Here is a 26,055-nt window from a genome sequence, read left to right as displayed (position 1 = left end):
AACTCCTGAGCTCAAGTTATTCAGCTGCCTCAGCCTCCCAGAGTGCTGGGATTACAGGCGTGAGCTACCGTGCTATATTTAAATTTAAATTTGCACTGCAAAACACATAAATATATAAATGTTGGCTGCTGATTTATCAAAAAGTTGAGGATGTAATCATATTGGGAAAATGAGAAAAAGGAAAGAGAAGGGATAAGTGAGAAGGTTAAACCTTCAACCATCAAAACAATAATGTGAAGACAAAAGAGATCTAAAATCTAGAAATAAAAAGTAACAGTATAAGCACCTTAGTTAGAAATATGGAGATAAATGCCAGAAGAAACAGCTAAGAACTGGAAGTGATTTTCTCCGGGGGACAAAACTGAGGCCTCAGGGAAATGGTAAGGAACATCTGTTTTCATTGTCTTTTAGCTCTGGCTTATATTTGAACTATGTATATGAATTTTTTTATTAAAAATAAAAAGTGATTAATGATAAATGGGAAGTGCGAGACTGGAGGCAGGAAATGTTGAGTGTTCTCTCAATAGCTCACCTTGGCATGGAAGGAGACTGGGCAGTAGCTATAGAGGACTGCATAGATGAAGGAGGAATTTTGCTAAAATGAGAGAGGTCAGAGGATAGCAAGTGAAAACGAGAAGTGGAAAGACCAGAGAGCAAAGAAATAACCAACGATGAGACCCTAAAGGAGACAGAAAGGAAACATTATCTAGGTTGGGGAAATTTTGGAATCATATCTTCCTATTTCTTGGGAAATCCTCTCTATGCCCATCTCCTCATTACTCGTTCTCTCTCTCTGCCTCCAGCCTCCAGTATAAATGTGCTCTTCATATCTATAACCCTGTGTTTTTCCCAACGAGGAAAGTCTCACCCTTTCCCCAGTATTCTGAATCTGGGGAATGAGAAATTTAAATATTTTTACATTTCATATTCTTAAACTTGTTTTCATGTCTCCGAAATTATACTCTTCCCACACTACACATGAAAGCTATTTTTCACTTCTTTCTTGAAGACACTTGAGTAAGAGCTCTGGGTACACCCTTAATGAATACCCTAAAATCTCTAGAGAGAGCTCGATTGCCGCCCATCAACCAGTCCTCACTGGAAATACAATTGAAACACCAGTAGAAACTGAATAACTTAAGCAGATGACCTAGATATATAGCTCACATGCAAAAAAAATAATAAACACTCTTGGGGCTATGTCCCATATCGAAACATTTCTGGAATCGTGCATGTAAGGTGGACACCACCATAGTGTGCTGAAATAGTCAGCACCTTACAATTATTCTCAGGCAGTGAAGACCAGGGTCTCCTCTGTAGCTGTGTAGGTCGTGTCCTGCACATCCCTAGAGGGTACCAACGCACTGAAGTCTGTGGAAATGACCCACCCTTCCCACCCCCAAGTCACCCACCATCCCAAGATTTCAGGGTGGGGCCTGAGCAACAGCTGTACACATCAGCCACAGTGAGACCCCTTTTACTTTACTATGTGGTACGTTTCAGGACAGAGAAAATATTGCAAACTTTTAATCCCATTCACCCCTACAAAAGCACATTAAATTGCATCTTAAAAGTACTGTCTTCACAAAGGGAAGTTGGATTTGTAATACATTTAGTCCTCCACCTCCTATCCCCAGTGGATTTTATTTCTAATGTGTGGCTTAAAGCAAAGCTATCCAATAAATATAGAGTGGGCTCTAAAATTACAAAGAAAAACTGTCATGGTGGTTGTTCTTTATCATTTCTGAAAAGCAAATCTGTGTTGTTCTGCCAAGTTTTTTTAGCAGTTGTACTTTGTGGGTGGCTCTATTCCAATATCTAGATGTATAAACATCCTGTACACGCACTGTTAAGCCTTCAGAGCACTCTCCTGTAGATGGTATGGACTTCCTGGAAGAAACACCATAAGCATGATGTGAGAAGGTAAAAGCAAAAACAGCAGCAAGTAGCAATAAGATTATGATAAAAGTCACTGAAGAATGGCAGGTGGAATCAAAAGGAATGTGGTGTTTTGTTCTTCTGACACCCTCATTTGCTCAAATACAATATGTTATGGTACAGTAACACTAAATACTTCACAAATGTCAGGTACACATTAGTAAAAACAGTGAATATCTTCATTTTTGAAAGGGTTGAATGTTCACTTTATGAAAGAGGAAAAATCTTTAAAAAAAATATAGTCAGTATTCCAAATGGCAATCTCTCTTGTTCAAATTTATCCAAAATCATAAAGTGTTCTTTCTCAGTCTCTCTCTCTCTCTCCTTTGACCTTGAAATCCCATTACTATGGCAGGTCTTTAACATGGCTCCTCAATTTTCTTTTTTCCTATTTTATTTTTTGAGACAGAGTCTCGCTCTGTCGCCCAGGCTGGAGTGCAGTGGCATCATCTTGGCTCACTGCAACCTCTGCCTCCCAGGATCAAGTAATTCTCCTGCCTCAGCCTCCTGAGTAGCTGGGATTACAGGCGCCCACCACCACACTTGGCTAATTTTTGTATTTTTAGTAGAGATGGGGTTTTGCCATGTTGGCCAGGCTGGTCTCAAACTCCTGGCCTCAAGTGATCCACCCACCTTAGCCTCCCAAAGTGCTGGGATTACAGGTGTGAACCACCATGCCTGGCTACTCAACATTTTGTAATACAATGTTGAGAACTGATGAGCAGTAGGCAACAGCGATCTGATTAAAGTGAATGTGAATACTATGAGGCATCTACATCTACCACCACTATACACAATTCAAGCCCAAGTTCTGCAAGCGATAGAAAATCTGGTGTGGAAAGGAACTCAGAGAAGAGCTTCATTATCATGACACATGTTGAATCATGAGATAAAAATCTAATCATACATCTTTTTTTTATAAAGAATTACGCTTTTTCCCAAATATCAAGAACAGGTGCTATCCATATAATTTTGGAACACTAACATACAAAAATGGAAAACTAAAAATCTGTGACATTTTGCTATTGTATTTTTGTAAAGTTCACTCAGTTGGCTCAAAACTGTCAGCAAAGGTGCAGCCTACATGAGATCTTGTGTGCTAAGCTGTGGGTTACTAGCCTTGAACTCATTTGTGGTTATGTGGCTATGAAGCACAAAGCCCACCTTAACATGGTTAATCTACAAATACACCTGGCATTTTGCATTCACACTCTACTTCATGCTTATTAAAACATGCCTAAAAATGAAAGAAACTGATTCAAACAAGAGTAAAACTGAGAGAAATAATCCACTTCTCCACACCACACACACGCACATACACACCCAAATCATGAACTGGTTTTACACTTGCAAATCTATACTTAATTGAGAAAAATATTTGAATTCAATTAAGATATGTATGATGTCATTTTTTCCCTTGGCATTAATGTATCAGAATTTACTTTCTGCTAGTTTCTATCCATCACAATCACTTTTGAGCTATAAAAGGCCATTTGGCAGCTCTTTTCAAACTATTCCACAATTTAAATCAATTGCACACTTGAATAGAGCACGAGTCTGACATTAATGATTTTAAAATTATTGCCTAAGAAATTGTGGGAATCTTATGGAGGGGCTAAAACTTCTACAGTACACACAGACACACACAAATAAGTAAAACTCTGTTCTTAGGATTCCATATTTCATTTCCATTTTATTACACATTCATATTATTTCCTGAAATCATCTTAGAACCTTTTGTTTTTGCAAAATTTTAGAGGTCCAGGCCCTGTGATAGCTATGTGATGTTTTTTTCCAGCACATAAAGCAAATTCATGATGTGAAAGAGGCAAATGACAATTGTTAAAGTATGTCTTATTTCATAATAGAATTTTTTTAATAAAAAATTATTGTGGGACAAGGTACATTAAATTTGGCTTGCAATTAGGAAATATGGGAGCCAGCCTTGAAGAGCATGTGGCTGAGTCCCCACATCTAACTGATGAGGAAACAGGCTCAGAGGGGTCTACTGATGGGTCCACTTGCTAGAAGCAAAACTGGAACTAGAAACCGCAGGAAGTAGCCTGGCTTCTAGGCAGCAAGCAATAGTTTTGCTAATTTTGTTCCCCAGCATCAAAGCAAATGCACAAAATAGGAAAGACACATGGTTATTAGTTGGTTATTTTATAAACACAATATTTAAAACTTAAATTAGTACATGTAAAGAACTGGCACAAACAGATGAAGGTTCACTTTCACGGCAGCAGTAGCATCTGCACAACATACCCCCTTAGCCACTGCCCTCAGCCCTTCCCCCCTCCGAGAGAGGTGGTGCTGCTGGCTGCAGATTTCTTCAGCTCTATTTTCATAGACTGAGTCTCAGCTCGAGGCTCGAATTTGGTCAGATTTCCTGCTCCTGGGGCTGCCACTACTGGCTTTCCTGCTTTCATACCTTTTGACATAGGAATGCGGGTGGGTGTAGGCCGCTGGGATGACCCGTCTTGTCCTGACTGTAAGAGAGAAAATACGTAGATACAAGGGAGATGTTGGTGAGTTTCCTCTGGATATGCCATCAATCTGAACATTAGTGGGACTCTTGCCACACAGGAACACCCACAGATGACCCTTCCCCAGATAAAATAATTGTGAGAAACTTGGAGTTGGTATCTAATCCACTCTGATTATCTCCCCTTCCCTTCTCTTAAAACAACTTTGCTTGAAACTTCCTTCTCTTCTGAAGCACTAACTCACCTCCTCTGCCCTTACTGAAGATGGCGTTAACTCCAGTTTCACAGAGGAAATATAGACCACCAGGCAAAAACTCAGGCAACTTTACTCCTACTGCTCCCTAAATTACCTCTACACTCCCTCCTTTCTTCCATTTCAGATGAAGCTACTCTCTTTTCACCTCCTAAAGACCTCAAAATCTTCACGTTATTGTCGCTGCTGACCACATCCTCCTTTTTAAAGTGCTGTGATTTCTTAGGACAGTCTCATCAATTCACCTCTCATATCTGATGACTCCTTTTCAATCTCTTGCTGGCTCCTTGTTCTCTACTTTGCCTGCCTTCTAAATGTGCCGCCATGTTCCATTCTCAGCCTCCTTTTAATGTTTAACATTCACCCTGATAATTGCCTTAGTTATTACCTCATGTGTTCAAACCCTGGGACCCCTAGGCTTCGATGCCCTCTAGAAATGCAGATCCTTATTCCCAGCTACTCACTGGACATTTCTGATGTTCCCCAGACATCTCAAATATAACATGCCCCAAACATTACTTATCCTCTCTCCTAAACAGCTAGTCCCCCTAAAGTTTCTCATCTTATTCTCCCAGACAGCCAAATCATAAACCCAAGAGCCACACTCTCTACTCAATTTGTCATGAAATAGTTTTGATCATCTTCACTATATCTCTGTCCTCATTTTCACTATCTTAGTTCAAGCCTGCTCCATCATTAAGATAGAGAATTGCAACAGCATCCCTGTCCCTCCAAGTTATCCTTTAAACTGTTTTCCACACACATCTTTCTAAAACACAAACAATATGTTTTTCTCATGATCATTACCCTTTCAGTGGTTCCCTAATATCAATTTCATAATAAGACATGTATATGCCTCCCTTCAATATCCAACCCCAGTTTGCTTACCTATTTTCTGCCCTTCCATTTTTTGCCCCATGCACAACTGGTAGCAGCACAATGGGATGCTCACAATTCCCCAAGCATGCCAGGCTCCTTCCCACTGTCGTGCCTTTGCACATGCTGTTCTGTCTACATACTCCTTCCCTTTTCCTTCTTGAAAATCCCTCTTTAACTGTGAAACCTCCACTTCTGTGAAGCCTTCTCCGTTGACTCCTGTGTACATATCTCTATCATAGAACCACTAAGTAGGTTCCAAACCTGTCTATTCCACTAAGTCAAGAACTTCTACAGTCTTCCTGGCATCCCAGCACCTAGCCCATGCCTAAAGTATAGTTGACACTCAACAAATGTTGACTAAATAAATGTACAAATGAACTACTCTCACTGTTCAAATTCTAAGAGGAGTATTCCAAACCTTTTGTTGTCCTTGATTTTATGAGATCTGATATACTTAAAATAGGTGGACCATTGAGAACTTAGAAATCTTAGACAGTTGCTTTGAAATGCCACTCATGTGTGAGGTTTAATCAGTAATCAAAAATGTCGATACAGAGGGTAGGGCTACCTTGATCTGACCCTTAAAAATGGTAAGAAAATGTTATGGCAGAAAATGTGCTCTAAGTTACAATGATTTATACCTCAAATATCTTTTTATAAAATGCAGCAGAAAGAAGCAAGACCCTACACAACCAAGCTGTGCTCCACGTTACCTAAAAAGCAGTATTGGATCACCTGAGGACAGTGAATAATTCTGAATCCTATTTGGCTCATGAGGAGCCAACCAGTAAAAGCTTTACTGGCAAAGCAATTAGTAATTCACACTTTGGAGCCTGCCTTGAGTGTATGTTTGTGCATAGAAAATTAAAGTAAATCATACTTTAATTGAAGTATTAAAGGAAAATAAGCCACAGTTTCTGTTTAAATTATGAGCTTCCTGTCTTTCTTAGGAGATTTCAATTTATGCTGTAGAACTTGTTCAGAGTCTAGAAATCATGATTTCTAGTTTATTAGCTTAAGTTAACATCTAAACAGTACAAGCTCTTCTATAATTACATTTGCCAGGTTGCCACCAATAAATGAAGACAATCACTGGAAGTATTTTGAAAAATATAATTTATAATTTATTTATTTATTTACTTTTTTGAGACAGGGTCTCACTCTGTCACCCAGGCTGCAGTGCAGTGGCATGATCCTGGCTCACTGCAACCTCCATCTCCTGGGTTCAAGTGATTCTTGTGCCTCAGCCTCCAGAGTAGCTGGGATTACAGATGTGTGCCACCACGCCCAGCTACTTTTTTATTTTTATTTTTTCCTTTGTATTTTTAGTAGAGAAGATGTTTTGCCCTGTTGGCCAGGCTGGTAGAATTTATTTTTAAGTTCCGGCTTTTGTGCTTTGCACATGCTTTTCAATAATCATTCATTTAGCCTTCCAGCTAGTTTTGTTTGTTTGTTTGTGATGGAGTCTTGCTCTGTCACCCAGGCTGCAGTGCAATGGTGCAATCTCGGCTCACCACAACCTCCGCCTCCCAGGCTCAAGCGATTCTCCTGCCTCAGCCTCCCGAGTAGCTGGGATTACAGGTATCCGCCACCACGCTGGGCTAATTTTTGTATTTTTAGTACAGATGGGGTTTCACCATATTGGCCAGGCTGGTCTTGAACTCCAACCTCAGGTAATCCACCTGCCTCAGCCTCCCAAAGTGCTGGGATTACTGGCATGAGCCACTGCACCCAACCCCAGCTATTTATTAAATAAATATTTATGAAGCACCTGCTCTCTGCAAGATATGATTAAATAAAATACAGTTTTTATACATGTAAACGCACTTCTCTTTTACTTTTAAAAAACTTTTTGATATTAAAATCTTCTCATCTTATTTTGGAATAAAATATGCCTGTGGCCATATATAACCACATATTGAATACTTTAATTTATAGAAACATAACCTAGGAACAATTTTAATTCTTCTTCCATATAGACCATTTTCCCCGTCTCCGTTTTAAAAACTATCTTAAACATTAAAATCAAATGTTAAACCTTCTGATTACTATATGCTACCATTTCAAAGAGGCTACCTTTGCAAGTGTTTTATGGCACTGTCCATAATTTACATGAATAGGCGAAGTTTTCCCTCAAAGTTGGCCTAATTTATTAAACTATTAGGTCACTTTTTACATTCAGTTTTGTGTGGATAGTCCTCTGTGAAGCATCTGGATTCAGGCAGCATGAGAAGCATGTGGCTGGGTTTTACTGCGTGTGCTGGGGTAGTCTCACTACTCACATCTCCCTCCCTCCACGGGCCTGCCCTTTGGAGCCTCTTCTACTCACCACTGACTGGGTTCCTCGAGCAGATGACGTTGTGACTGGTGTTATGGTGATAGTGCTCGTCACCTTGCTCGCACCAGGCCGTGAGGAGAGGTGGTTCCTGGGAGAGCGAAGGACAGTGCCGGTGGAAACCTCCTTTTCGGCTGTCACGTTTACTGGTCGGACAGTAATAACTGGACTGACTCCTTCACCTGAAGTCCCAGGGGACCGTTTAAACTGAGACCCTAAGTGAATGTGAATTTTATTGTCCTCTGTGGTTATGATATTGGCATTGGAGTTGTATTTCCGTACTGGAGTTGGAACAGTCTGTTTTTCTGGGGTGACTTTGAGGATTGTCCGTCCCATGGGCATTTCCTGGGATTCAGGAGAAACTGCAATCTCAGCTGGTGCTGCTGATGTAGACACCGTCATTATCTGAATAGGGGATGTGGGCCTGTCTGCAAACGCACCTCTTCCAATTTCTGGAGTCTTCTCTCTGGAAAATGTAGTAATTGTGACTGGGGACATGGCTCGTTCTGGGCCAAGAGTTGTATCTCCACTTTTTTGTTTTTGAGGCATAACATTTGGTGATGGAATAATGGTTATTCTTGGTTTCTGATTCCCTAAGGTAGGAATGACGGTGGTACTAGAAAAAAATTCTTCAGATGTCGGGCTTGTTATCTCCAAAGTCGCAGTACTGTTCTCGTGGTCTGGTGTCACTCGAATATGCAGGGGCTGGCCCTGCTTTGGTGAAAGGACTACCTCTCCTGGGTGCCCTGGATTGGAATTTGTTCGGGGCCCTTTCTCCTGAGTGATTGAGGGGCCATTTTCCCTCTTTCTCATCCATGGAATCCAAGACTTTCTCATAGTGAGCTCATTTGCTGCTGGAGGATACCTGTCTAGAACAGAGGATCTTTCCATGGGTTTCTTCAATCCCACCTGCCGAAGATTACTCATAATATGATTTTCTTCCTGGAAGGATTTCCGTATGAATACAGCTGGTGTTTCTTCCTCTGTTGCTTCACTGCTGACTGCATCAGTCTGGACTCCAGTTGATGTCACAGGAACATCCACCATTCTTCTTCCATTCACACTGGGCCTAAGAGCTCTGCTGTAGCGCTTGGAAAGCTCCAACTCTTTAGTCAGATTGAGGACCTCCTGCCCCATGTTTTTGTTCTTATTTTCTTCTTCCATAAATCTTTGTTGAAGTACAGAATAATCTACCTGGAGCTGAGAAAGCTGATCTTCTTTGTTCATTAATTCGTGAATCTTCTCTTTAAGAGCTTGTACTTCAGCTTTTAAGTCTCGACTTTTAGCTTCTTCCAACCGAAATCTGTGTCTCAGTTCAGCTTCCTGGCTCACAACCTCACCCTTCTCGATTGCTTTATTCTTGGCAATTTGGTGCTTGATCTCCTCTAGTTGTTGAGAGAGGAAGTTCGCCTTATCCTGCTCAGTTCTAAATTTCTGTTCCAGCTGATCATACTCATCTTCTGTCTTCATCAAATCCCCTTCGACCACTTCCAATTGTTGGAGACGTTTCTTCAGTCTCTCAATTTCAAGTGTTAGTTCCTTAATCTTATTATCATCCGGGCAGGTGAGCTCAGACCCTTTTCGTGACCTTCCTCTTGTTATTTCTCTTTCCACTTCCTCTATACCATCAAGTCTCTTCTTTAGTAAGTCAACACTGCAGCTTAATTCAGAGGATTTTTCTTCTTCACTTTTCAATTTGCCTATCAACTCATCTCTTTCTCTTGTCAAGTTGTATACTTTTTCCTCCATTTCAGATTTTAGTTTTAAAAGCTTCTTACTTTCTTCAATTAGTTTTTCAGTTACATCCATAACTTTTCCTTGTTCCACCTTAAAATTTTTATTGAGTCCATCCACTTTTCTCTCTTCTTGCTTTATTTTTTCCATCATATTTTTCCTTTCATCAACCAGCATCACGGTAAATGACTTCAACTTCGTAAGATCATCTTTTAGGCTTAATTCAGCCTTTTCCAATCTACTTTCAGAACATTCCAATTCTTTAACTCGACTCTTGACCACCTCCAATTCATTTAGCAGGTCTTTGGTTAAGTTCTTTTCTTTCTCCAGATTTAAATGTAGCTGGGTGCACTCAGATTTACTCTTGCTGAATGCCTCTTCCAATTTCTCCAGTTCAGACATTCTCTTCTGTAGCTTCTCAACTTCAAGTTTGAGCTCCTTACTATGGTGTTCTTCCTCTTGCAACTTCTTCCTCAGTTCCCTACACTGGGATTCAGTTTTAGTGATCTCCTCATCTTTACCTTCCATTTCAAGCACACGCTTACGAAGATTTTCCACTTCTGCCATGAGGCTAGAATTTCCACATTCTCCTTTGGCAATTTTATCTCTTAATTCCTGAAGTTCTTCCTCTGCCTTCTGCAGATTTTTGTTGGTCTCTTCTAGCTCCTCGATTCTTTGGGTTAAGCCAACCAGTTTGAGTCTAAGTTGCCTATTGTGAGACTCTTGATTAGCCAGTTTAGCATTCATCTCTTCATGCTCTTGAGAAAACCTTGAAGCCTTGTGTTCAAAGTCTACTTCTAACTTGAGCAATTTCTGTCTGTCTTCTTTGGATTTGGAAGTAATGGCTTTGAGCTTTTCTTCTTCTTCCCTCAGCTTCTGAGTAAGATCCTGTACTTTCTGGCTTTGCAGGCCAAGTTGTTCAATGTGCATTTGTCTTTCATCCACCAGCATGAGTGCAAAGGACTTGAGTTTGACAAGTTCATCTCTTAGTTTATTGAGCCGTTTAGTATTTTCCTTTTCTTTGCGGGCTTGATAAGCCTTTTCTTGTTCAAGGAGCTTTTTTAACCTAGAAAATAAAATATGCCTATATGTTAAAAGAGTAATCAGCAAACAGATTTAAGCATTGATATTAAATAAAAAACAAAATGCTACTACAATAAATCCCTTATCAATTGTTATAATATCAAGGTTTAAAAAATAGCCATTAATGAAACTAATGTGAAGTCAAAATATTAGTTACCCTTAGGAGTAGTGGCTAGAAGGGGGCATGAGGAGGGCTTTGAGTGTAACTAGTTTCTTTTTTGTAATTTGCATGCTTGCTATACAGGATTGTTTAGCTTATCTTATGAAATTTCAGTAAGCTGAACACTTCTGAGTATCTTTCTGCATGTGTACTATACTTTAATATAGTGGCCATTAAGTAAAACTTAGGTTGTGCAATAATAATGACTATGTCTTCTGTATCCTTAGTGTTAGTATTTACTTTATTCTCAGAGTAACTCTATGAGATATGTATTGCTACTATCATCACCATGAAAAAACATGAGATACAGGGGAATTATGTAACCTGTCACAGATCCCAGAGTCAGTAAGTGGTAGGCCTGGATTTCAAACTTGGCCAGGAAGCCTCCAAAATTCTTGCTCTCCATCTCTACATCATATGATTTCAGGAGATAAATTTACTTTAAATGATAGTAAAGGTTCAGAAAAGAAGCAGCTTTGGGTTTTCTTATTTTAAACCCTTGACATAAACTATGTAACTGTCTCCTGGAAGGGACAAAGTAGGACTGGCTTTCTGATACAAAAGCTGATTTACAAAAATTGATTTTTAGTTCACACCAGAACTGGCACAGGAGTTTTTTATTTAAACATTTTTTTAAATTCAAGAACTAGGTAGGAAGGAAATCTGTATTACTATCAATACGAAAATGTGGCAGCCACAGGAATTATTATGTTTCACATTTGTGAAATACATTTTCTCTATGGTGTTTATGCGTATCTGTAAAAAGTAGGAATATAAACATGCTGAAGTAACTATTTACCATTCTTAGGTTGGTCAGTTAACTTGTACTAATTATAATAGTTTTTTTATTTACCCATAAAAACAATTAAATTTATAATCATATTTGACATGTTATTGTAAGAATGCATTTTAGTAATTAATAGGTTTATAAAGGAAGTAAGTTATAAACAACCAATGACATGTACTTATTTAAGTATAATAGATTTTATTTTTTCCAGTGTATTTTGCTCCTTTACTATTCTGACTGATTAATTTCATACTTATGACTAGATTAGCTATTAGCAAAGTAAATAGAATTTAATAATCTCACGTTGCATTGTGCAAGAAATATTTGTGTGGTTTTTTAACTTGTCACTGACTGAAAGTTAGTGTATAAGAAATATTTAAACATACATTAGTAAAGCACAACAGAAGCTATGAATAATTAAATACAGTGTGAGATAAGTATTACAGAAATGGCTCTGATCATGTCATTAAGATTTTTTCACAGAATTAACTTTTATAAAGCATGATTGTGTCTTAGCATCTCTAAACTAATGCATAGCCTCCAAAAATCATTATGACTTTATCCCTAAAATAGGAGGAAAATATGATCTTCAAGTCCTACTGATTTGCACAAGTGATACTGTAACAGCATCACTAAATGTGGTCCTTACATGTAGGAAAGAGCATTTTTATTGACCATGTTCTCTCTTTTACTAAAAATTGAAACAACTGAAATAATGTCATAGAACCATAGATTAGGGAAAACTTTTCAGGATATTTTCAACATAAAATGCCATTTTTAAATTCCTTGCCCTTAACTGGACTGTTAGAGATTAATTTATTGAAAACGTCACTGCTTCCAATTCTAAGCTTAACATGTGAAAACTTCTAAAAATATATTTTTAGGAATACTATGCCTCTATACTATTAGAGGCAGTGGGTTGGAGTGACTACAACATAGGTTTTGGAGTCAGACATAACCAAATCTGAATTCTGACTCTCACTTTCTAACTGTGTAATCTCTGACCAATCACTGAAACTCTCTGATTCTCAATTTTTTCACAAATGGAGGAAAGAGGGAGGGATATTAACCCATTTATGCTGGAGGTTGCAAATTTCTTTGTGTGAAAAATCAGACCTCGGTGATGACCTTGAGCAGCAGGATATAAAAACTCCCACAAGCTTAGCGTTCCAATAATGGAACACTAATACCAACCATATAGAATTGTTCTGAAGATTAATTGAAATAGTAGAAGTAAAGTGACAGATACATAGACTCAATACATGAATGTAATAAAGCATAAAAAGATAAGAATTATAGTATATGCTATTGGCTTCATCTGGAAAGACTGTCAGTGCTTTCTGTGTTTAATCAATAAATATTTTTGTCATTATCCTGTCTTTGATAGTAAAACTTGGGGCACTAATGTTTCAGCCAGAGAAAAGCAGAAGGCATTCCGATCAGTAGGAAATTCCATGAGCTAGACTGTGATCTCGGCAGGAATTTGGCTTCCAGGAAACCACATTTTTCACGTTCTACTAGCTGTGATTATTTCTGTTTTTCTTTTTTTTTTTTTTTTTTTTTTTTTTGAGACGGAGTCTCGCTCTGTCACCTGGGCTGGAGTGCAGTGGCCGGATCTCAGCTCACTGCAAGCTCCGCCTCCCGGGTTCACGCCATTCTCCTGCCTCAGCCTCCTGAGTAGCTGGGACTACAGGCGCCCGCCACCTCGCCCGGCTAGCTTTTTGTATTTTTTAGTAGAGACGGGGTTTCACCGTGTTAGCCAGGATGGTCTCGATCTCCTGACCTTGTGATCCGCCCGTCTCAGCCTCCCAAAGTGCTGGGATTACAGGCTTGAGCCACCGCGCCCGGCTCTATTTCTGTTTTTCTAATCCCATTAGCTTAGTCTCCCTCCTGTTCTCTTTCACCACATCTTAAACCATGCCCATCTTATAGTTAAAGTGGCTCTAACAGCAATACCAGGCTCATTCTGGTATTACATTTTGTGTGCTCCCAAAACCCAGTTTCCCAGTTGGTACAGCTGAGGGTCAGATCCAGGATCAAGGTAAAGTTGCTCAGCTCATTTTGGAAGGCCTGCCAATAGCCTTCTGTGCAAATAGACCTGCAATCAAACTTCTTACAGGCAAGACGTTGGGGATGGGAATGATGGGACTCAATACCTGACCTCCTTGATAAGTTCATCTCCAGTCAGTCTCTCCTGTTATCTAACATTCCTTGCAAATGCTGTGTCCTCTGCTTAGTATTTCCTCCTTGCTCCTTTTTTTCATTCTGTCACACTCACCTGAATGTTCCTGGCTAGTTTTTCATCCTCTAACTTTCACTTCAGTGTCACTTCTTCAAACCCAATTAAGTCAGAACTTCTTATAGACTCCTGAAATATCAATATCCTACAGTCTTTTTTTTTCTTAGAGACAAGGTCTTGTTCTGTCACCCAAGTTGAAGTGCTGTGGCAGGATTATAGTTCACTGCAGCCTCAACCTTTCGTGCTCGAACTATCCTTCGACCTCAGCCTCCCAAATGGCTGGTGGCTGGGATTACAGGCACATAGCACCATGCCTGGCTAAAATTTTTATTTTTTTGTAGAGACAGAGTTGCCCCTATGTCACCTAGGCTGGTCTTGAACTGCTGGGGTCAAGTGATCCTCCTGCCTCAGTCTCCCAAAATGCTGGAGTTACAGGTGGGAGCCATCATGCCTGGCCCAGTTTTCTTTTATGACACTTAATCAACTTATATATTTTTTCTTGTATTTCCTTAGAAGCATTCAGAATGTCAACAAAACACCTGCGACTTTTTTCTTTGCAATTACACAGCGGTATTCAGTTAACAGAACAATTATTTCATATAAGCTGCATCAGAGACAACTGAAGAAAAAACTACCATCCCCATATATAATTAATTTGTGCTCTGCACCAACAAGAATCTGCTTTAAATCCATGCCAATTTACAACCTCCATACTGTCCCAGGCAAGGTTAGTGGCTATTGAAAATACTACCAGGACAGGACTATCTAAAAACACACTCTGTAGTGTGTTAACTATACAAAAAGAAAAGACACTGTACAGTTTAAAGACAAATCTTACATGCTTTACATTTCAATTTTTTTTCTTTAAAAGGAGTGAGTTGTGTACGGGGGATTAAATGCTTTATGGATAAGAAAAAAAAACCGTGCTAGAACCAACTTATTCATCATCTTCTTCTTCCTCATCTTCATCTTCTTCACCTTCTTCCTCCTCTTCATCCTCTTCATCTTCCTCCTCTTCCTTCTTTTTCTTGCTGTCTTCAGCCTTGACAACTCCTTTTTTGCTGCATCAGGCTTTCCTTTAGCTCGATATGCAGCAATATCCTTTTCGTATTTTTCCTTCAGCTTCGCAGCCTTCTTTTCTTTTTTTTTTTGTCAGAAAATATATTTATTATTGATAGTGAGTGAAGCAAAGATGTGAGTATTCAGTATAGAGGTTATGCCTTCATATTGATAATAATACAGTCTCTCACTTGTAATCATAAACATTATTCCAGTAGAAGAGGTACATTTTCTCTCCTTTTTGTCTTCTTGCCTGTGTAATCACCATAATAAGTTAAAATGAAACAGCTCTTACATAATCAAAGGAGAAAAGAAAGAAAGAGAAAGCCAGCATGCCATAGCCTAGACAATTCCACCCAGCACTGCTGCCCCAGATCTGTTTTCTGGCTCTCTCCTCACCCGACTCCAATTAATTTAGCCCCCCACCCCATCCTACTTTGTTAGGGTGGAGGTTCACCAAATGATGGGGCTTGCTCTGAAGAAAAACATTTTATGTTCAGTGGAAGTTGAATCGAAAGTACCAAACGGTGGAGAGGGCTGCCCTTCTCTTTTAATCATCATAAGAGGGTTTACTAATACTGAAGTGTGTCCTTTAATGACTGATCCCTGATCAAGGCTTTGGCCCTTCAAATTGCTGCTGTTCAAAATGTGAAATGACTCTGCTGAATCCATTCTTGGTGTCTCTCTTTAGTGGTCTTCTCATTAGTGGTCTTCTCTTCAAATGGGTTATTTTCTTACTAGGAAAAAAAAAATGTTCCATCTCTGGAATTAACGTTGATGGTGTTTTGCTCGTTCTGAAAGTTTTTATCCTCCCTTCTCAAGCATGCTCTGTTTGGCATGATTGACACAGTGCATATACTGGGTGGCCAGAGAGGAGCATTTGAGGGTCTGGTGGATGTTCTCACAGTAACGCTGAAGAATTTTGGCCTGCAGATCAGCACAGACTGGATGAGACTCATACCGCTTGAACTTTGCTTCTACCTCTTCAGCAGCTTTCTGATATTGTTCAGTGGTGACTTTGTAGAACTCTGAGCTCCTCTCCTCCAGTCTAGCCAGCTGTTCTTTGTAGAATGCATCCTGCTTCTTTAGCACTCGGTCTTTCTCTTCCAGCTGCCTAGCCAGGTGCTTTGCCTTAGCGCCTTCCTCCTCGTTTGATATCCTCTCCTGAAGGATGGCTCTGGTTAACTGCTCATTGGCAGCAGCCCTCTCTCGGTCCAGCTCTTTGGCTTGCTTTAGTGGTTTCTGATCTTCAGATTCTTTCTCAGCTTGCTCCAATGCCCGCTCCTCAGCTACTCTTCTTTTCAATTCTTCATCAGAAACTGAGGCACCATAAGCACCAGAATACCACTGAGGCTTCGAACCAGATGGAGAGGATTCCTTCATTCGATCAATCACATTTTCCGAAAGCCGGATGCCCTTCACCACGGTGATGTTCTCATTCTCGTCCCCCTCGAAGGTGACCCAGTGGGTGCTGGTGGTCCCACCCATGGCTCTGGGTCCTGCCCCAGCGGAGACCTAGCGCGGAACCAGGAGCATTTCGGGGCCCCCGCGCCCACACGCGCGTGGAAGGGCCTGGATTCTTTTCCCGCACAGCGGGAGCAAGGCCACGACCCCAGAACCGCAGCCTTCTTTTCATAAGGCTGCTTGTCATCTGCAGCAGTGATATTCCACATCTCTCCCAGTTTCTTCCAACATCACCAATGGGCAGGCCAGGATGTTCTCCTTTGATTTTCCAGCGATACTCAAAGCAGAACAAGAAAAAGGCCGAAGGAGAGCTCTTGGGTGCATTGGAGTCCTTGAACTTCTTTTTTTGTCTCCCCTTTAGGAGGGATATAGGTTTTCATTTCTCTTTCATAACGGGCCTTGTCCGCCTTTGCCCCCATATCTTCAAATTTTCCTTTATCTTTAGCAGGCATGGTCTTCTACCTCTCTGGACACTTCTTAGAAAACTCTGAGGCTGGCTTGATGGCTCATGCCTGTAATCCCAGCACTTTGGGAGGCCGAGGCGGGCGGATCACAAGGACAGGAGATCAAGACCATCCTGGCTAACACGGTGAAAACCCATCTCTACTAAAAATACAAAAAATTAGCCGGGCGTGGTGGCAGGCACCTGTAGTCCCAGCTACTCGAGAGGCTGAGGCAGGAGAATGGCGTGAACCCGGGAGGCGGAGCTTGCAGTGAGCCAAGATCAAGATCACACCACTGCACTCCAGCCTGGGCGATAGAGCCAGACTCCATCTCCAAAAAAAAAAAAAAAAAAAAAAAAAAAAAATTGAGAAGTTGACTGAAGCATCTGGGTGTTTCATCTTATGCTCCTCCAGACAAGTTTGCACAAAAAATGCATATCATGACATTTTGCCTCTCAGCTTCTTAGGATCTCCTTTCCCCATGTTTAGTTATTTTTCCTCAGCAAGGCAGAGTCGCCCAGTGCTCATCTGGCTCTCACTTGCCCAGGCGCTGTCTCTATGGAGCTCAATTACTGCAATGACTATCCCAACTTACAATTTTTTTGTCTGCCTACCTCTGTTAATGCAAATTCCATGAGGGTAGCTGTCACGTTTGTCTTGTTTGGCCCCTAGTGTAATGCCTGACACATAGGATGTGCTCAAGAAATATTGACTGAATGTATAAACAAGAGAAAGAATGAAGATACAAACTTGAATTAGAAATATAAATCTGTAGGCTTGGAGCGGTGGCTCAAGCCTGTAATCCCAGCACTTTGGGAGGCTGAGACATGCAGATTGCTTGAGTCCAGGAGTTAAGAAACCAGCCTGGGCAACATGGCAAAACCTCATCTCTACAAAAAAAAAAAATTAGCTGGGTGTGGGTGGCGTGTGCCTGTAATTCCAGCTACTCAGGAGGCTGAGATAGGAGGATCACTTGAGCCAGGGAGGCAGAGGTTGCAGTGAGCTGAGATCATGTCACACCACTCCATCCGGGGTGAAAGAACAAGACCCTATCTCAAAAAAAAGAAAATAAAGAAAAGAAATATATATCTGGAAATTACCTATATAGAAATGCATTAACAAAAGTTCTTTACAATGCTGAGTGAGTATACATTTTTGTTAAACAGATATCACAGTTGTTATTAGGCCAGCAATTTTATATTAATAGTGGCTATTAGATGAGTGTCTCTGTCTAATGAGCAGTGGCCTCCCTTGAAGAATCTGTCCATTTTAGTTGTCAGCCTATTAGAAAAGAAATGTGTCTCTCAACTGATAAACCTCAGATGAGGGAGGGAGCTTTCTCTATATGGACTGAGCAAGACATCCCTTACGATCTGTCTACCTGTATGTAGCACTGGAGGCTGAACAACCTCTATTTAACCTATAAAACAGCTATGGGACTATTAGAACAGGCTGAATTAAGGCTTTTTTTCTCTCATAGGTTTTTGTGTCACTGGTTTGTCTTAGTTCTTCTTTTTCCTCCTCCTCGTTCTCCTCCTCTTCCTCTTCTACTTCCTCCTTCTTCTTCTCCTTCTTCTTCTTCTTCTTCAAGGTGGCATCTTACTATGTTGTTCAGGCTGGTCTCAAACTCCTGACCTCAAGCAATCCTCCCATCTTGGCCTCCGAAAGTGTTGGGATTACAAATGTGAGTCATTGTGCCCAGTCTGTTATAGTTCTTTTTTTTTTTTTTTAAAGGAAAGGGATTTTCATACACAGTTGGATCAAAAATCTAATGTTGGAGCAGTACACCCTTGGGTCTATTGGGAAGAACAGTGGTAATTAAGGAGAGGGAACTCCTAGGAGGAAAGAAAATCAGAGGGAAACATGGGGCCATTTTGTCAGCCATCCCACCCTACATAGACATTTTCACAGTGCTAAAAAGCTTGGTAATTGTTAGATTTTTATTTCCATAATGGAGGTGATATTTCCTTAGACATAGAAATGAATGTGATCTCCAAAGTAGAACATATCTAAAGAGAGAAAAAGGACAGGATGGAGAAAAAACTTTGGGAAATGTCCAAAAATGAGAGATAAAAAGAATAAGGAGGACCTATGGAAGGCCTGTGCAGAGAAGGAAGAGGAAAAGGAGATACAGAGAAAGAGGGAGCCATGGAGCAACACAGGAGGACCCAAGGAAGAGGGTTTTGGGAAGGCAGGAACAGGCTTGTGTTTCACTTTATCCACCTCCCCAGTCAATTCAGCATTCTACTTGCAGATGTTTTTTTCTCTTCCCTCCTATTTAGAAATCCTCATTTTACATTAAACAAGCATTCAGCATTCAGAAATATAGCATGTATCTATTCACAAAACATAATGTCTATGGCATATTACATCTCTTTTTTCCCAACAATTTCCTAATAGTTATAATTTTATTTTGCACTTCAAACAACTAAGTTGCTCTACATTACTGGGCACCATTTCCATGTAATTATGCTATTTAAGAAGCAGAATAAGAGATTTAAGTGTTGCTTGTGCCAACTAGTCTTACCACCTCCTCTCCATTCTCTTCTCTGCTCACCTTCCCATTCTTCAACTATGCCTTGATTCTAAACATATTAGCATGAAAAGGAAACAAACCAGAAGACTAAGACTAAAATAATAAATTAGTACCCTGATTCCCATCAGCAGTCACAGGTAGAGCCCTAAGTATCCTAAAATCAAACCTATTCTTGGCAAATTTTAAATTTTCTGCAAGCATTTAGTCCTCTTTAGAGAACAAAGAAAGACAGCTAAATGAATTAATAGAGATTTTAAATTTTTTATTGCCTTTCTTAATAACTATTCTTAAACATATTCTTAATTTCTTATTTCATACCGAATAAAATTAAACTTTTTTTTGAGACAGTCTCACTCTGTCACTCAGGCTGAAGTGCAGTGGTGCCATCTTGGCTCACTGTAACCTCAGCCTCACAAGTTAAAGTGATTCTCTCACCTCAGCCTCCTGAGTAGCTGGGACTACAGGCATGTGCTACCACGCCTGGCTAATTTTTGTATTTTCAGTAGAGACGAGTTTTACCATCTCGGCCAGGATGGTCTAAAACTCCTGACCTCAGATGATCCACCCACCTCGGCCTCCCAAAGTGCTGGGATTACAGACATAAGCCACCATGGCCAGCCAAAATTACACTTTTTAACTTGCAAATTGGTCACTTAGCATGTTCAGAAATTTAATCATTTTCAACTAGAAGACTTTAAAAGTGTGGGCCCAGGTGTTTTCTCTCTCTCTCTCTTTTTTTTTTTTTTTTTTTTGCCGTTTAGAAAAGTGTTTATTAATGTGATTGTGTGTGTGGGGGGGGGGGGGGTTTTGAGACGGAGTCTGGCTGTGTTGCCCAGGCTGGAGTGCAGTGGCCGGATCTCAGCTCACTGCAAGCTCCGCCTCCCGGGTTCATGCCATTCTCCTGCCTCAGCCTCCCCAGTAGCTGCACTACAGGCGTCCGCCACTACACCCGGCTAATTTTTTTGTATTTTTAGTAGAGATGGGGTTTCACCATATTAGCCAGGATGGTCTCAATCTCCTGACCTCATGATCTGCCTGTCTCGGCCTCCCAATTTGTGATTGTTTTTTACATTTAATTAAATAATGGCAATTGGAATAAAAACCCAGGTAAATGAATGGCATAGTAGTTCCATTATGAGCTTCAAATGTGAATTTAGAATTTAATAGCTCAACTTTATATTCCCAAATGTTCTATGATTTTTGATGGTACATACATTTGTCAAGATTCATCAAATTGTATAATTAAAATTGGTGAATTTTACTGTATATAAATTATGTCTCAAAAACCAGAAAAAAAATTTAAAAGGGTTCCGAGGCGTCAGATAAAGGGAAAAAGATTGTAAACAAATATTACTAGTAAGTGACTTAAAATATGATAGAAAACATAAAATTGGTTATTAATCTTAAGGCAGAAAGAGGTGGAAGCACAGGTGGAGAAGATAAAGAGAAGAGAGCTAACATTTCAGGTGGTGTTAGAAGGGCTGACAAGAAAACATTTTCTGGGGAAGTAATGTTTCAGACATTACTTCACACAATTTCTAGTCCTAATATTATTTCAAGAGGCTCTTAAAAGCCCACCCTGCCAGAGCAATCAGTCAAGAAAAAGAAATAAGGGGCATGCAAACCGGTAAAGAAGAAGAGACATGGTTTGGCTCTGTGTCCTCACCCAAATCTCATCTCAAATTATAATCCCCATGTGTCAAGAGAGGGACCTGTTGATAGGTGATTGGATAGGGGTGGTTCCCCCCATGCTGTTCTCATAATAGTGAGGGAGTTTTCATGAGATCTGATGGTTTTAAAAGTGGCAGTTTCCTCTGCACTCTCTTTCCTGCTGCCTTGTGAAGAAGGTACTTAACTTCTCCTTTGCCTTTTACCATGATTATAAGTTTTCGGAGGCTTCCCCAAGCCTGCAGAACTGTGAATAAATTAAACCTCTTTTATTTATAAATCACTCAGTCTTAGGTAGTGTCTTTGTAGCAGTGTGAAAATGGACTAATACAGGAAGTCAAACTGTCAATGTTTGCCAATGATATGATCCTATACCTAGAAAATCGTAAAGACTCGTCCAAAAAGCTTCTAGATCTGATTAATGAATTCAGTAAAGTCTCAGGATATAAAATCACTATACACAAATCAGTAGCACTGCTATATACCAACAATGACCAAACTGAGAATCAAATCAGAACTCAATCCCTTTTATAACAACTGCAAAAATAATAATAATAATAAAGCACTTAGAAATATACCTAACAACAACAACAAAAAGAAATACACCTAACCAAGGAGGTAAAAGATCTCTACAAGGAAAACTACAAAACACTGCTGAAAGAAATCACAGATGGTACAAACAAATGGAAGCACACCCCATGCTCAGGGATGGGTAGAATCAATATTGTGAAAATGACCATACTGCCAAAGGCAACCTACAGATTCAATGCAATTCCCATCAAAATACCATCATCATTCTTCACAGAACTAGAAAAAACAATCGTAAAATTTATATGGAACCAAAAAAGAGCCCATATAGCCAAAGCAAGACTAAGCAAAAAGAACAAATCTGGAGGCATCAATTACCTGATTTCAAACTATGCTAGAAGACCATATTCACCAAAACAGCATGGTACTGGTATAAAAATCAGCACGTAGACCAATGGAACAGAATAGAGAACCTGGAAATAAAGCCAAGTACTTACAGTCAACTGATCTTCGACAAGGCGAACAAAAACATAAAGTGGGGAAAGGATACCCTATTCAACAAACAGTGCTAGGATAACTGGCAAGCCACATGTCGAAGAATGAAACTGGATCCTCATTGCACCTTATACAAAAGTCAACTCAAGATGGATCAACGACTTAAATGTAAGACCTGAAACCATAAAACCTCTAGAAGAAACATTGGAAAAACTCTTCTAGACATTGGCTTAGGCAAAGAGTTTATAATCAAGAACCCAACAGCAAATGCAATAAAAACAAAGATAAATAGATGGAACCTAACTAAACTAAAAAGCTTCTGTACAGCAAAAGAAATAATCAGACTGGGCACGGTGGCACACGCCTGTAATCCCAGTACTTTGGGAGGCTGAGGCCGAGGCCAAGGCAGTTGGATCATCTGAGGTCAGGAGTTCGAGACCAGCCCGGGCAACATGGTAAAGCCCTATCTCTACTAAAAATATAAAAATTATCTGGGTTTGGTGGCGCACACCTGTAGCCCCAGCTACTTTGGAAGCTGAGACAGGAGAATTGCTTGAACCCGGGAGGCGGAGGCTGTAGTAAGCTGAGATTGCGCCACTGCACTCTCAAAAAACAAAACAAAACAAAACAAACAGCAGAGTAAACAGACAGCCCATAGAGTGGGAGAAAATATTTGCAAACTATGCATCTGACAAAGGACTAATATCCAGAATTTAAAAGGAACTTAAATCAGCAAATAAATAAATAAATAAATAATCCCATCAAAAAATGGGCAAAGGACATGAATAGACAATTATCAAAAGAAGATATACAAACAGCCAACATTTCCAAACATTTGGGAAAAATGCTCAACATAATTATCAGGAAAATGCAAAATCAAAACCACAATGAGATACCATCTTGCTCCTGCAAGAATAACCATAATTAAAAAATAAAAAAAAATAGATGTTGGCATGGATGTGGTGAAAAGGGATCACATCATGTGTAAACACTTTTTTACACTGCTGGTGGGAATGTAAACTGTTTACAACCACTATGGAAAACATTATGAAGATTCCTTAAAGAACTAAAAGTAGAACCACCGTTTGATCCAGCAATTCCACTATTGGGTATCTACCCAGAGTAAAAGAAGTCACTATATGAAAAAGACACTTGCATATGCATATTTTAGCAGTGTAACTCGCAACTGCAAAAATATGAAACCAGCCTAAATGCCATCAACCAACGACTGGATAAAGAAAAGTTGAGATACAGATAGATAGATAGATAGATAGATAGATAGATAGATAGATAGATAGACCCACACACCATGAAATACTACTCAGTCATAAAAAGGAACAAAATAATGGCATTCGCAGCAACCTGGATGGAGTTGGAGACCATTATTCTAAGTGAAGTAACTCAGGAATAGAAAAGCAAATATCATACGTTCTCACTTACAAGTGAAATCTAAGCTATGAGGATACAAAGGCATAAGAATGATATAATGGACTTTGGGGACTCGGGGAAGTAGGGTAGGAGGGTAAAAGATAAAAGACTACACACTGGGTTCAGCGTACACTGCTTGGGTGATCGGTGCACCAAATTCTCAGAAATCACCACTAAAGAGCTATCCCTGAAGAACTTATCTCTGAACCAGAAAACATCTGTTCCCCAAAAACTATTGAAATAAAATAAAGTTTAAATAAAGCCCATCCCAACTCCAATATTTGCTAATACCTAATTTTGAAAACATGAAATAAAAGGAAAGGTCTCTTAGGTAGTGTGAGAACTTTATTATTGAATCTTCATTCCCTTTGAGCAAGGCAATACTGTACCATTTTTTAAATAAAGTAAATTATGGTTTAACTTAATCAAGAGAACATGACTAAGAAGAGGCAGTTGGGATTTTGAATCAGATCTGTTTGCACAAACACTGTGCTTTAATAACAATGCTATTGCTCAAATGGATATTGCCTGGACAGCTCAGGTTTGCAAGACTCTGCTTAGGTTAACTTCATCTTGCTTGATTCAGTTTATCTTAGAATTGTCAAGATGCCCCTTGGACTCTATTTTGTCACCCAGAATATCAGCTTATACCTAGCATTGTGTCGATGGCGAGATGACCCCAATTATTAATTAAATAGGCAGGTCAATGCACAGAACCTTTCAAAGCACTCTCCAGATCTCCCTCCTGCTGACATCAATCCATTCAGTGGCGTGGACATTGTCATTCAATTAGCTCTGGGCCCACTGAGCTGTTCATTCTTTATCTCTTCTGAGCTCCCAATCTTCCCCATGAATCTGTTCAAACCACATCTTCCTCAAATCAATCACCTACAACCACTTCTTCCAGATGCTTAGGACTGAAATTTAGAGCCGTCTTGAGTCACATGCCTACATTCAATTCTTCAGCAAATCTTGTCAATTCTACTTTCAAAATATATCCTGAATCCAATTACTTCTCACTTCCTCCATTGCTATCCCCCTGGCGCAAACCACCATCATCTCTTATCTGGATTATTGCAAGAGCCACCTAATCTGACTCCCAGCTTCCACTCTTGTCCACCCACAGTCTGTTCTCTTCCCAGAAGCTGGAATGATCCTAAAAGAGGGTAAATCAGAACATGTCACTCTGCTTGTAAAAGGAAGGAGAAACAGGAAAGTGAACACAGGAAACAGGTAGGGCAGGATCAGTAAGGGTTTTTTGTGTGTGAATATATATACAGATATAGATACACATATATGTGTGTATATATATAAAATATTATACATATAATAATATATAATAAAATATATTATATAATAATATAAAATAAAAAGGTCAATGCACAGAGCCTTTCAAAACACTCTTCAGACCTCCCTCATATATATATATGAGATAAGATACTAGTTTGTTTTTCCTATATAAACATTAAGAGAGATATATTAACATGTTTCTTCTTAATTTAAAACTCTTTGTTTTTCCTTATTATTTATAAATTAATAAATGAAAATATGCCACTATTGGCATAAATAAAGAGGTAACTCTGGAATACCACCATTTTGAAATAATGGATGTAGGTAATGCTCATCAGTGTTTCTCAAAAAGAGACAGCCAGACATTGTATACAAACCTCCACCCATGAAAGATTCTTTTAACAAAAAAACCCTGAACCTGAATCAAATCAAGCTCCTATAACCACTAATTACTAGTTTAAAGGAAAGATAGGAGCAAGAAACTGCTACATGACCTCATGATGATGCAATCAGAAAAATCCAAAATGTGGGCAACTATATAGGATAAACAAACTAGTTTCTTCAATCAATAAATTGCAAGATAAAATGGGAGCAGAAAGGGAAACCTATGGATTTTTTAAAAATTTAGAAGACATATCAACCAATTGTAACCTTTTGGATTCTTATTCAAACTACTTTTTTAAATCAGATAATTGGAAAAATTGTATTATTGAGAAATGATTATTAAGTTTTAGGTTAGATAATGGATTATGGCAAGAGTCCTTTATTTTTAGGAGTCCTTATTTTTTAGAAGTACACATTGAAATATTTGTGAATGAAATTATATATCTGAAATTTATATCAAAATAATTCAGGGGAGTGAAAAATAGATGAAACCAGACTGGTCATAGTTAATTAATTGTTAAAGATTAGTGATAGGTACATGGGTGTCCATTATACTATTCTCTTTACGTTGTAAATGTTTGAAATTTTCTGTAATAATGTTTTTGTTTGTTTGTTTCTTTCTTTCTTTTGAGATGGAGTCTCACTCTGTCACCCAGGCTGGAGTGCAGTGACATGATCTTACTGCAACTTCGGCCTCCCGGGTTTAAGCAATTCTCCTGCCTCAACTCCCAAATAGTTGGGATTACAGGCACGCGCCACCATGCCTGGCTAATTTTTGTATTTTTACTAGAGACGGGGTTTCACATGTTTGCCAGGCTGGTCTCAAACTTCTGGCCTCAAGTGAGCCGCCCACCTCAGCCTCCCAA

The 26,055-nt window shown here is 39.5% G+C and overlaps 1 protein-coding gene, 1 long non-coding RNA gene and 1 pseudogene across 13 annotated transcripts in view; all 3 read right to left on the bottom strand.

The window, feature by feature from the left end:
• The window catches only part of FILIP1 (filamin A interacting protein 1), a 311,264-nt gene that overhangs the window by 10,512 nt on the left and 274,697 nt on the right, over positions 1 to 26,055 (bottom strand). For 6 of the 12 annotated variants that reach the window (XM_074037614.1, XM_074037613.1, XM_074037615.1 and 3 more), the window contains 2 exons: positions 7,886 to 10,691; positions 3,609 to 4,427 (listed from right to left, as the gene is read on the bottom strand). In XM_074037614.1, the coding sequence (XP_073893715.1) occupies positions 4,221 to 4,427; positions 7,886 to 10,691 (3,013 nt within the window). In that variant the 3' untranslated portion in view covers positions 3,609 to 4,220. Of the gene's footprint in view, positions 1 to 3,608; positions 4,428 to 7,885; positions 10,692 to 26,055 lie in introns of those variants that run through there. The other 6 variants (XM_074037618.1, XM_015449172.4, XM_074037621.1 and 3 more) reach the window with 3 other exon arrangements.
• LOC123572976 (uncharacterized) lies at positions 14,917 to 16,683 on the bottom strand. The gene is made up of 2 exons (XR_012433657.1): positions 16,579 to 16,683; positions 14,917 to 15,025 (listed from the first exon to the last, which is right to left on the bottom strand). It is a non-coding gene; the product is annotated as an uncharacterized lncRNA (long non-coding RNA).
• On the bottom strand, positions 15,030 to 16,567 carry LOC102121494 (MICOS complex subunit MIC19 pseudogene; annotated as a pseudogene).

This window comes from Macaca fascicularis, chromosome 4 (genome assembly GCF_037993035.2).
Source record: "Macaca fascicularis isolate 582-1 chromosome 4, T2T-MFA8v1.1".
Classification (NCBI taxonomy): Eukaryota; Metazoa; Chordata; class Mammalia; order Primates; family Cercopithecidae; genus Macaca; species Macaca fascicularis.
Note: the sequence above shows the minus strand (reverse complement) of the source record. Positions and strands in the feature narration are given on the sequence as shown.